This window comes from Dreissena polymorpha, chromosome 14 (assembly GCF_020536995.1).
Source record: "Dreissena polymorpha isolate Duluth1 chromosome 14, UMN_Dpol_1.0, whole genome shotgun sequence".
Taxonomy (NCBI): domain Eukaryota; kingdom Metazoa; phylum Mollusca; class Bivalvia; order Myida; family Dreissenidae; genus Dreissena; species Dreissena polymorpha.
Genome location: NC_068368.1, coordinates 24,603,271 through 24,614,625, shown reverse-complemented (window position 1 = coordinate 24,614,625; position 11,355 = coordinate 24,603,271). Strand labels below are relative to the sequence as shown.

Below are 11,355 nucleotides of genomic sequence, written 5' to 3'. Positions count from 1 at the left end.
ATGAGTGATGTATTTTATACTTTATATAAGCAATCCTTGTGGTATCACAAAATATAACGACAACAACAGAACTCTCCAAAGTATTAAATCGTTTCGCGTTGCACCGCTGTATAATTTTTAGGTTTTTAAATCGTCAAAAGATGCATACAATAGATATTTTAGAGCATGTTAAATGTTCAGTATTACTGTTTCCCTACAAATATCGTTACTACAACGAAAATTTGCGAATTTGAAACATTTTTTTTTATTTTATTAAATTACCACAACGTGAAAAGGTCCCTTTAATGTACGAAAGCAATTCTGTTATTTTTTATATTACTCTCAACATGAACGTACTTACTATGTCCACTTTGGCTTTTGCCCTTCAGGATGTATTGTTTAAAAACATTTTCGGTTTCAGATAGAGTAAAACACAACGCACCACACTGTTTGCTATTAATGCTAACGAGATATAAAACGGTTAAAGTAAGCCTTAAAACCCTGCAACAAACTTACCCGCAGTATTTTTTGTTAGAAAAAAGGGGGGATGGGGGAGGAGAATCGTCAATGACTTTCAAGATTTCCTTTTCATTAACTTACTTCGACGCGAAAGTAGTCCCGATGGACGAATAAGCGATTATTCTCCTTAACTTTTTCGCGCATATTCTTTCTCGTATTAAATTATGGTGTCTGCTCAGGTACAAATTTGATAAAACGTGATTAAAGCGACAGATTCCGTGCCACCAAACGACTTTTTCATCCAGTTATCTGCTGTCTCCGGTGGCCTCAATATTGCCCTAAAATAGCCCCTTGACAAATTTACCGAAATGGTGACAGATTTTCCATTTCGAGCCATTATTAAATCAAATTTGCAGGACCGCAAAAGGTGATGTCGTTTTCAAAGAACCCAGGTTAAAATGACATGATTTCTGTTTTTGTTCGAGAGGCTAGTTTTTTATATTTAATAATTGCATTGTAAACACGAGTTCTTTTTATTGTACGCAATACATGTAAATGTTCGTGAATTTAATATATATTTGTTTGTGTTAGACGTTGGAGCAAAAACATTTAATTAACCTCATTAGTGCGTTGTCTATAAATCTAATCAATGAGGCACACATAATTTTGTATTTCCTCTAACCCGGCCGAACATATTTGTGTTAGGGTTTTCTAGGTTGACAGTTTGATTATTGTTTTTTTTTACTTAATCCACTTAAATCATGTTTGCTTCATTCGATCAGATGAGTCGCGTTCTGAGAAAACTGGGCATAATGCATGTGCGTAAAGTGTCGTCCCAGATTAGCCTGTGCAGTACGCACAAGCTAATCAGGGACGACACTTTCCGCCTAAATTGGATTTTTGCTAAGAAGAGACTTCATTTTGACGAAAAATGTCATAAAAGCGGAAAGTGTCGTCCCTGATTAGCCTGTGCGGATTGCACAGACTAATCTGGGACGACTCTTAACGCACATTATTATGCCCAGGTTCCTCAGAACACGACTCATATTCGCTAAATCCGCTGTAAATACACTGGAATTACCTAAAAATTCTAACATTGGGAATCGTTAAAAAAGGTTAACGACCAAAAAGGTAAGCCGACCTAACATCGCTACTCGTTGGCGATGTTTATGTACTCAAAGGACTTTTTGGGACCTGATTCCCGAAAATATTAGGAAAAGAACAACATAAAACAGATTTTACAATTGTATATACCTATATTTTAAGGCATTATTATACACGTGTTTTTAAGTAACATATGTCAAAAGGAACAAAATATTTTTTTACATTCACTAAAAGTTTGTGTTCTGCTTGCAAGACATACGACAAATACGAAAATGGAAACAACACAAACACATGTATTTTGATGTTTTCAAGATCCCCCATACATATACCAGCTAACCATTGATTCTGTTATCATATACCGGTATATAATTCCAATCAAAGATTTCACTAGGGAAAACGTTGCTAGAAAATCGAATTATTTGCTCAATCGATCGCTTGGTCTGGTAGGCAAATTATGCTCATCACAATTATGGAATAATAATAACCGGGGTTTCTTATCCAATGTGACCGTATAACGGCATGCGCTCGATTCTCGCAATTTCTCGCATCGTTCTAGCTTTGCGAAAAACCCAAAGGAGTTTCGGAGTTAATGGATGAAGATCTCGCATGATCCCGCGAGATTTCGCGCGATATATGAATGTCGAAAATTTAAATGAAATTTTTGCTGGTGATAAATGACATGATATTACTGTCGTTATTATTTGTTATAAAGCCTGAATATGAAAATCAGACCGATACAAAAAACTTGCGCGTGCGAAAACATGCAAATATGTTTCTAAATTATAAAAATATTCACTTCTCTCTATTTGCATAGTTGTTGTCAGTTAATAATTCAAAGCCTGATAAATGCTGTTATTAATGACTTTGAACAACGTTTGGTTTGTGAACATTTTCTTGTGACATTGTTACGTTGGAAGAACAAACAATCACAGAATAAAACGAAACTCTGGTTGAACTGTGTGTGCAGTTTTGCGTAAACGGGTTAGTTGTATTTTACACCGTGTACTGACAGCAACACTACAAGCGAATATCAGCTCCAAAAATGTAAGTCATATGCTAACGTTAGGAGAAATAAAAGAACAATTTACTATCGGACTCGTATTTAAGAAAACGAACTTCAACTATATGCTTTACATTAACTGATCTATTTTATTGTTGAAATTAGCTTTGTTATCTCAAGAGCTAACTCATTATGTAAGTGCTATTAAATAATTAAAATATAATAAACATGGTATCTGTGTTTTACATTATGTTTTGTCCTCAATTAAAAAAAGAGATTTTAAACATTTATTATGAATAAATCTGAAGGAAAAGCGGCTCAAGAGACAAGTTTTTTGATTGGCTGTTCAGAAAATGTGTACGTCGAAGTACAAACATGTATGTCGAAGTACAAATTGTACTTTGACGTACAAATATATACTTCGAAGTGTATTTTATATTTGTATGTCGACGTACAATTATTGTACTTCGACGTACATTTCTCTTTTTACCTTGTAGGTCTTCTTGACTTTCAACCCAACTTAAGGGATCAATACAGAACCCTCCCAGTGACTAAGCCAGTTGGCAGACACCCCATCCACTATACCACAGCCACCGAACCAGCTTTAAATTCCTGTGGCTAGAAAAAAAAGATGCTAGATCTTTAAGCTAGGAACATGTAACTCGTTTCTAGATTGTTTTTTTGGATGCATTACCTAATTATTGCAACAATTATAATATTTTGAACACAATCATGTCAATATATTTATTAAAAATACATGGTTATCAAAAAAGCTTAAAAAGCTTTTGCCCGTAAATTAGGTAGCACCTATAATCATATTAAACACGATATATGTGTTTTACATCATGGAACATATATTTAATGCAGTAATGCGTAAGTGAGACATACAGTTTCTAGAATTCAACCACAGGCACCAATGGCCACTCTCTACATACACAAATCTCTACAGGCATACATATATGATCTGGTACGAGTTGTCATATCATACCATATTTTATTAAACGAGTTCATGAATTTTGTTAGTAAGCGAGCCTTTGGCGAGCTTACTAACGAATTTCCTGGACGAGTTTAATAGCGAGCTCGCAGAGCCGCCGCAGGCGGCTCGAGAAGCTCGCATTACGTTCACTCGTGTATATGACTGTAGATCTACACAGGTTGTTGTTTTGAAAAGTTTGGTATCTGCGCGCGCAACCGAACCGGATATCCGCAATATCCGAAACCGGAACAGGAAATTTCGAAGTAAATAATCAGCGTCTCCTGATTGATCATAATGATAAAATAGAAAAAATTATAAAATTTAATTTACGGCTTTTAAATATTTTAAAATTCTTCTCTGTATTTATTGTTACTATATTTCGAATAAAGCATCAGCATTCTTCGTGTAAAACATTTGTCTTCATTCAGGGACTTCCCCGTTCGATGACGTCATCACCAAAATTATCCAAGTAACGAATGACGTCACCGTTTTGTGTGTACATAGCAAGTGTCAACACCGAACGCTACTCGCATTTTTTATTAAAAATGATGACAAAACAAGTATTAAGTGCTATTATTTATTGGACGATTGCCATTGAGAAACAAACACCCGATTGGTTCGGCATGTACTCAGGTACCAAACTTTTTCAAACAACAACCTGCACAGTCAAATACTCGATTTCATAATCATTTCATATAGTGTTTTTCTTTCACTGTCTAAGTCATGCATTTCATTTAAATTTAAAGGTGGTAAATCACATTTGAGTATCATTTTAACATGACCAAACTTTATTATCCCATCAAAAACTATATATCAGTGGTTATATTCTAGATATCTATTCTCTTCTATTAAAAAAATACAAGAATTTAGCTTAATTGTTATGCCTCACAAAATGGCATGATTCAAACAAATATTGCTACCTTTGACAATATCTCATAGTGAGGGAGATAGTGCTCTTATTGACATCTGAGCTAACCTTTCTGGTAAAGAACATTCTAAATTAATTATTTGATAATTATTACAAATAGTGCAATGTTTATAGATACTATAAAATGTGATTGATTCAAGCAATCAAAAGATGCGATCAAATGTGATTAATCATACTTAAAACATAAATTCAAATAAGATATAAATAACTTTGAGGTGGGTGACGTGACAGTCGCTACCTTTAGTACGGTGGCTGACTTGACAGTCTCTACCGTGAGTACGGTGGGTGACGTGATAGTCGCTACCTTGAGTACGGTGGGTGACGTGATAGTCGCTACCTTGAGTAGAAGTGGGTGACGTGACAGTCTCTACCTTGAGTACGGTGGGTGACGTGACAGTCGCTACCTTTAGTACGGTGGGTGACGTGACAGTCTCTACCTTGAGTACGGTGGGTGACGTGATAGTCGCTACCTTTAGTACGGTGTGTGACATGACAGTCGCTACCTTGAGTACGGTGGGTGACGTGACAGTCGCTACCTTTAGTACGGTGTGTGACATGACAGTCGCTACCTTGAGTACGGTGGGTGACGTGACATTCGCTACCTTTAGTACGGTGTGTGACATGACAGTCGCTTCCTTGAGTACGGTGGGTGACGTGACAGTCGCTATCTTTAGTTCGGTGTGTGAAATGACAGTCTCTACCTTGATTACGGTGGGTGACGTGACAGTGGCTACCTTTAGTACGCTGTGTGACATGACAGTCGCTACCTTGAGTAGTAGTGGGTGACGTGACAGTCGCTAACCAAAATGACTTTTAAACAGTAGTTAGGAATATACAAATTAATTTAATCCTAGTATTTTGGTACTTAAAAAAATATATACTTACAAGTGTAAAATTTTCAAAGTGTTATATCAATGGTATAAAATAACATGTTTTGGTGGGTGACATAATTATCGCTGACCTACCTTGCATTTATTCCTCAATTATGGTAATTTGAAATTACTTTGGCTTTAAATGCTCAAAAAGGAAAATAAAACAAATATGCTGTCTGGCCCTTGTGAAATCTAAGTACAGTATGCAACATGGAGAAATCATTGCAGATGCCAATGAAAATTATAATTGCGAAGGTAGCAACAGTTGGCTGTTCTAACTTTTTACATTGTAGGTTCTAGTTGATTGTTTAGTGTTTTAAGGAGGTTATGCAAAGGACATACATGCTAGATTAATATAATATGTCCTTGGTTATACAAATCTGTGTTTGCTGCACAATTTGTTTATAGTTTCATGTGTTACGCAACTTTCACCTTCGATAAATCTTCTCTTCAAGTATACATAATTATCGAAGTATAGGTCACTTTATGGTTTAGATAATTACTTATTAAAATATTAGAGTTATTTACTTACAAGGACTGTTCTGATGCTCTTATCCACAGTTGGTATTCGAACCATATATATTTTACCAGATTTGTGCAAAATAAGGTGATTTTATCTAAACTATGCACAGTCGGCAAATTAATTGGCACCATTTTTACAAACAGAAGCTTTTGTGGGCTTTTCAAACATTAACTCATGTGAGCTTTTGAACTGACAATATACTGTTCTAAATCATAACAGAATATCAATTAAATGTATTTATTTGTAAAAATTTTCTAAGCAAGGTAATCATGCTTTTATACAGCATTGCAGTTTACCTATATATTTTTCAAAAGGTCAGATAGCTTAATTGGAAGAGCAACCCAGGCCAATATCATATGATCAATATCATCAGATGGCTCATGGGTGGATTCGGGTTCGAATCCCGATCTGACCTTCGTAGGTAAGCCTGTGGTTGCAAGGCTGGCAACTGATAGTGTGACAATCTGTTTTGAGAGGGGTTTTGGGCTAAAAGTTCTGTTCATCAGGTCACATGAAACCCTTTAATATGGCCCGTTTGTTGTTTAATTGCTAAATAACATAATAATTTAAAGTTAATTTCCTTTTTTTATACCAGTGCCTATATTATTACCAGTCTTTACGAACTCCACGTTCTTCTGTTAGGAAGTGCCTATATATATATATATATATATATATATATATATATATATATATATATATATATATATATTATAATAATAATTTTATTTAAAATGATATTATGGGCATCTAACAGTATAAAGGTGTCTATCGCAACCGTTGTTTATTTTTGCTGTTTTCACTTCATAGACACTTATATTTGTTAATGCAGCATCAACATAATAAAACAATATCCCGGAAAGAGAAAAATGATCCATTTGAATATCAACCGTACTTTCGTTTTGACAACTGACGGCAGAAATGATTCGATGTACAATGTGAGTCTAAATGTAGTTTTCTTGCAGTTTCGTTTATACGACACAAAAACACAATTTTGTTTTACGGATCATTTTGGCTTAGAGGAGTGAGTTAGTCATGTAAAATACCGAAAGAATCGTTCGTACGACACAAAAACACAATTTTGTTTTACGGATCATTTCGGCTCATAGGAGTGGGTTAGTCATGTAAAATATCGAAAGAGTATATATTTTTTTATTAACAACTGGTAGCAAGATGAGTTGTAGATAATTGGTCAGTTACCACATTTTAACTTATTCTTTTGACCTTTTAATTCTTTTCAGCTCAAGTCAACAGTGAAAAATGCCAATAATATCACTTTAAATATCATGTTTATTAAAGTTTCTTTGTTATTTTTTTCTATTAAACATTAATCGAGCTCGCTTTGAGGCTTTGTCTTATTTCATATTAAAATATGGTATGATATGACAACGAGTGTCAGATTTTTTTTATCGCATGCTTTTAAATGAACAAATTAAATTGTTAAATAAATATTTACGCAAACATAATGAGAAGTCCCGAATGTTGTTTACATTTCGTGACGTCATTCGACGTTGCAACGTCATTTCAGCAAAATAACAAAATGCGATTGGTCAATAAACGAAAATTAATCCAATGAAAACACTTAAAAAGTATATTACACATGTGTTATATAAAAATATGTATTACATGGGAAACAGGGTATGGCATGTGATAAAGAAAATATATCAATATGTGTTGAATGACGTTGTTGAAATAGGTTCGCAATTGTTTTCCTCTTAAATATCAGAATGTTTATACAACGATATCCAAAGTGACGATGTATTAAGTTGATCAGTAAATAGTGTGCGGTGCGCAATCGTAACAATCAGACAAAACGAACGTTAAGTCATGTGAACATCGCCTCAATCACAGAGCAATTAAGCATATTAATTTAAAACTGTTCTATTTGATGAAGAATAATAAACCGATATGGATAGATCAATCGTTGATAATGAAATTTTAACCGTCGCGGTCACGTGTGCGATGTCTCAGTGCGCATGCGCGGGTTGTGGGAACGAGACTCGTATGGCGGTTCCATTGATGTAAGCGACATTTCAATAGATTCCTGATCGTTTGTTTCGCGTTCCCGCGCGCCTGTGCACGCGCGCGTTAATTGCATTTCCCCTAATCATTTCCCCCGTTTTATAGCGATATTAGAAAATTAGAAAATGAAAACCAAGATATTTTGCTTGGTTTTGAGTTTCCCATAAAATTTCCAATCATCAAATGGACGTTTTCTCGTGTTTCCGTAATAGTGGCACTTGGTCATTATCGCGCGGACTCACAATAGGGAATATGAGTTCTTTTTTGCAACCCTAGATACAGTTGTCTTGAAGTTTTAAGTGCGTCGACGAATATGAAACATTTGGAACTCGTAAACGTATCGCGTTTCCCTATTGTTAAACTATGCAATTTAATTCATGCATGTACCACGGTAACTCGCCGAATATCGTTATAGCTTCCTATTATGCAGTGATAAAGCTTTACAATTTAGAAACATTTATATGTTATATAATTATTATCATTTTTTTAGGAGGGATTATGGTGCGTGTCAGTGATGATACATACTGACGTCTTGAATGAGAATGAAATTTATTTAATTAACAATATAATAAGCCCATACATTTTTTACATTTTTATACATTTTAATAATAACTCATTTGTTATGTAAATGAATACAATGTACAATGTCGAGATCAAGTGCAATCTGTGGAATCCGATAAGGTGCTTCATGTCTGTGAACTGTGATAGAGCCGTGACACTTGTTTTCTTCAAATAGAACACGGGTTGAATACATGCACTGTAAGCTGACGTTTTTCAGAGTACAATTTATATAATTTTCACACAGCGGTGAACAGTAACTATATATCTGATTTTTCCAATGTCTAAGTGTACAATGTATATCACTTGACTGACCTAAAGCGGTATATACGGGGTTATCAAAACAGACGTTGATTACTCTTGCTTATAAATACTAAATGCGATCACAAACTTCACAAAGAGTGTGACGAATACTTATCCGAAAACATAGGCGATGTGTTAAACAAAAATAGTACAATGTGCCACTGACGTCCCTTTCGATGCTAGAATCGAGACCCGGTCCATTATCTATGTAAGAATGGTCCTATAATGTTTAATGAGTTCGAAAGATATGCTCCGGTATTTCGTTACTAAACATAGTAAAAAATGTAATCACACAATACAACTGGCAGACCAATTCTAATGACACTTCGGCAGGATCTTGTCAAACGCTTCGAGGACGTCAACGGAGGACTGTGTGATGCAGTAGACACGCCCGAGCGTGCGAGTTCCGTTGATCTGTGCGAGTTGCGTCAAGACGTCACATTCGCATTGCACGTACATCGGGTAGGTGAACGCCAGGTTGAGTGGGCTGCTCACGAGCCGCGTCAACGCTAACGGAAACGTCGCCAGCGCCGTCTGTTGAAAGTGCACGGAGTTCAGTTTGACGTTGGTCGCGAAGGCGTCCAACGATATCGAGTTGATGGGGTTCTGACTGATGTAGAGCTCTTCAAGCTGCGAAAGACCTTTGAAATTTTCGTCGGTAAGGGCGGTAATGCTGTTATTGGAAAGGTCAAGGTTAACCAGTTCCGGCCACATTCGGAGGCTACTAGGGACACTAGGTAAATGTGCGCCGCGGATTGACAGGCGGCGAATGTTAAGGGATCCGTTACACAAGTGGAGAGATGAAACGTCGAGTTTTTCGTTATTGCGAAAGTAGATTTCAGATAGCATTGAAACGTTGGTGGCGTTGCAGCTGAGGTAACTTAAATCAACGAGTTTTGTCTCTGAAATGTGCAGAGATACGAGCTGTTCTGATTCGATGAATCCGTCCAGAGTTTCCGAGTTGTAACCATCAATGTATAAAGTCTTGTTTACTCTCGTTGACGTCAACGGTTGAGGCCACGTCGTCACGCTGCTGAGCTCAACGTGAAGTTCGTATATACTTACGTCAGCGAGCGCGCCGAACGTACGCAAGGGATTTCCGGATATGTCTAGATACGGCAGCGTCAAGCGGGAAATAACGCCAGGGACGGACGTTAATCGGTTGTTTGTTAGAAACAACTGGATCACCCTGCCCTCAAACCCGGCGAAGGCCGACTCGTCGATTTCTGAAATTTGATTGTCGCTCAGGTAAAAATAAAAATACCGGGCGTCTGTTGCAGTGAGATTTGTGAAGGCGTGACTGGGAATGGTTTTCAGGTGATTATCGTTAAGTTTGATCATCAACACGCGGTCACTCGTGGCGAGCTGATTGGCTAGACCGGTTGTGACGTAAAATGATGGAAGCACCACAAGATTTTTGTTCCGGCAATCGATGTTGCCTCTGCGACACGAGCAGGATTCGAAACAGACCTGGTCATCGAACAGGAATCCTTGGCTTACAGCGCATATAGCTGAGATCTGGAATCGAACATGAATCTATAAACATTGTGGCCAAACGACCGTTTAATTTAGTGAAACATCAAATGATCAAATTTTGAATATTTAGCAAAAACAAATACCTATGCTGAATGTATGTCTAAATGTAATATAGAAATGCACATCGTAATTAGAAATACATTTTATTTTGATTCATAACAGGCTTTAGAAGATTTGAGAAACATGGACCTGATGTTTTACCGAAATAAATGCGTTTCTAAGGTAACAACACTCCTGATGGCGAATGATAATAACGGTTAAGCTTGAAAGATCTAAAACAAAAACCACAATAAAGGCCAAAACAGAAAATGTCGAGCGTTATATACATGTATAATATTAAAACATAGCAATAACAAGACAAACATGAAGAAAACGTTTTTTTCTTCTTATTTGCGCCTGATATTCTATCAAATGCAATGGCCAAGTCAAAGTCAGACAAACCTGTATTAAATACAACGTTACTCCAGTCATCTTGGCAATATGAACATATGGTGTGACACAGATCAGCTGGATAACTAAATAAGGACCGTAACATTGGGTCCCTTATAAGGCTCTCCAGAAGAGTAGAGAGCAGCACATCGTGCAGAACGGGCGGGAGACGAAAAGGTCATTTTCTCGGTGGGTTCGTAGAGTCAACAAATATTAAATGAAAAGGAAGACGAGGCCCGAATTATGTAATCAGTAAAAAAACAAACAAGTAACACGCGAAAATTTAGTTACACAAACGATTGGTAATTAAAAATGAATGTTCAAGAAACGTTATTTGAATTGTTATACAACTGATATTATTGTGTAAAAAAGTAAAATTCATAGTTTGTCAAAGCTTCTTGTTGCAAATTTTTTAGCATCAATTCTTAGTCAAGATACATACGGAGTTTAGTCCGAGATACCCATACCGGAGGAAAAAGATATTTGATTTCGACCGAATAGTCCAATTTTCTATTGAAATCATGACATATTCAAATCATTACACAACTTAGATTCGACGCGGGGGTCCACATTTTTTACCAATAATTGGCTCACTACGGCGCACAAGTAGATTTGTATTATTCATGTGTATTAAGCTGAAAACAGTCAAGATTGATGTGAATTTTGTGA

The 11,355-nt window shown here is 36.3% G+C and overlaps 1 protein-coding gene across 1 annotated transcript; it reads right to left on the bottom strand.

Moving 5' to 3' along the window:
* Positions 1-8,439: 8,439 nt before the first annotated feature.
* On the bottom strand, positions 8,440-10,865 carry LOC127858344 (slit homolog 3 protein-like). The gene is made up of 2 exons (XM_052395400.1): positions 10,699-10,865; positions 8,440-10,239 (listed from the first exon to the last, which is right to left on the bottom strand). Exons 1-2 carry the CDS (start codon positions 10,726-10,728, stop codon positions 9,037-9,039), a joined length of 1,233 nt encoding a protein of 410 aa, XP_052251360.1. The 5' UTR covers positions 10,729-10,865; the 3' UTR covers positions 8,440-9,036.
* Between the last annotated feature and the right edge of the window lie 490 nt (positions 10,866-11,355).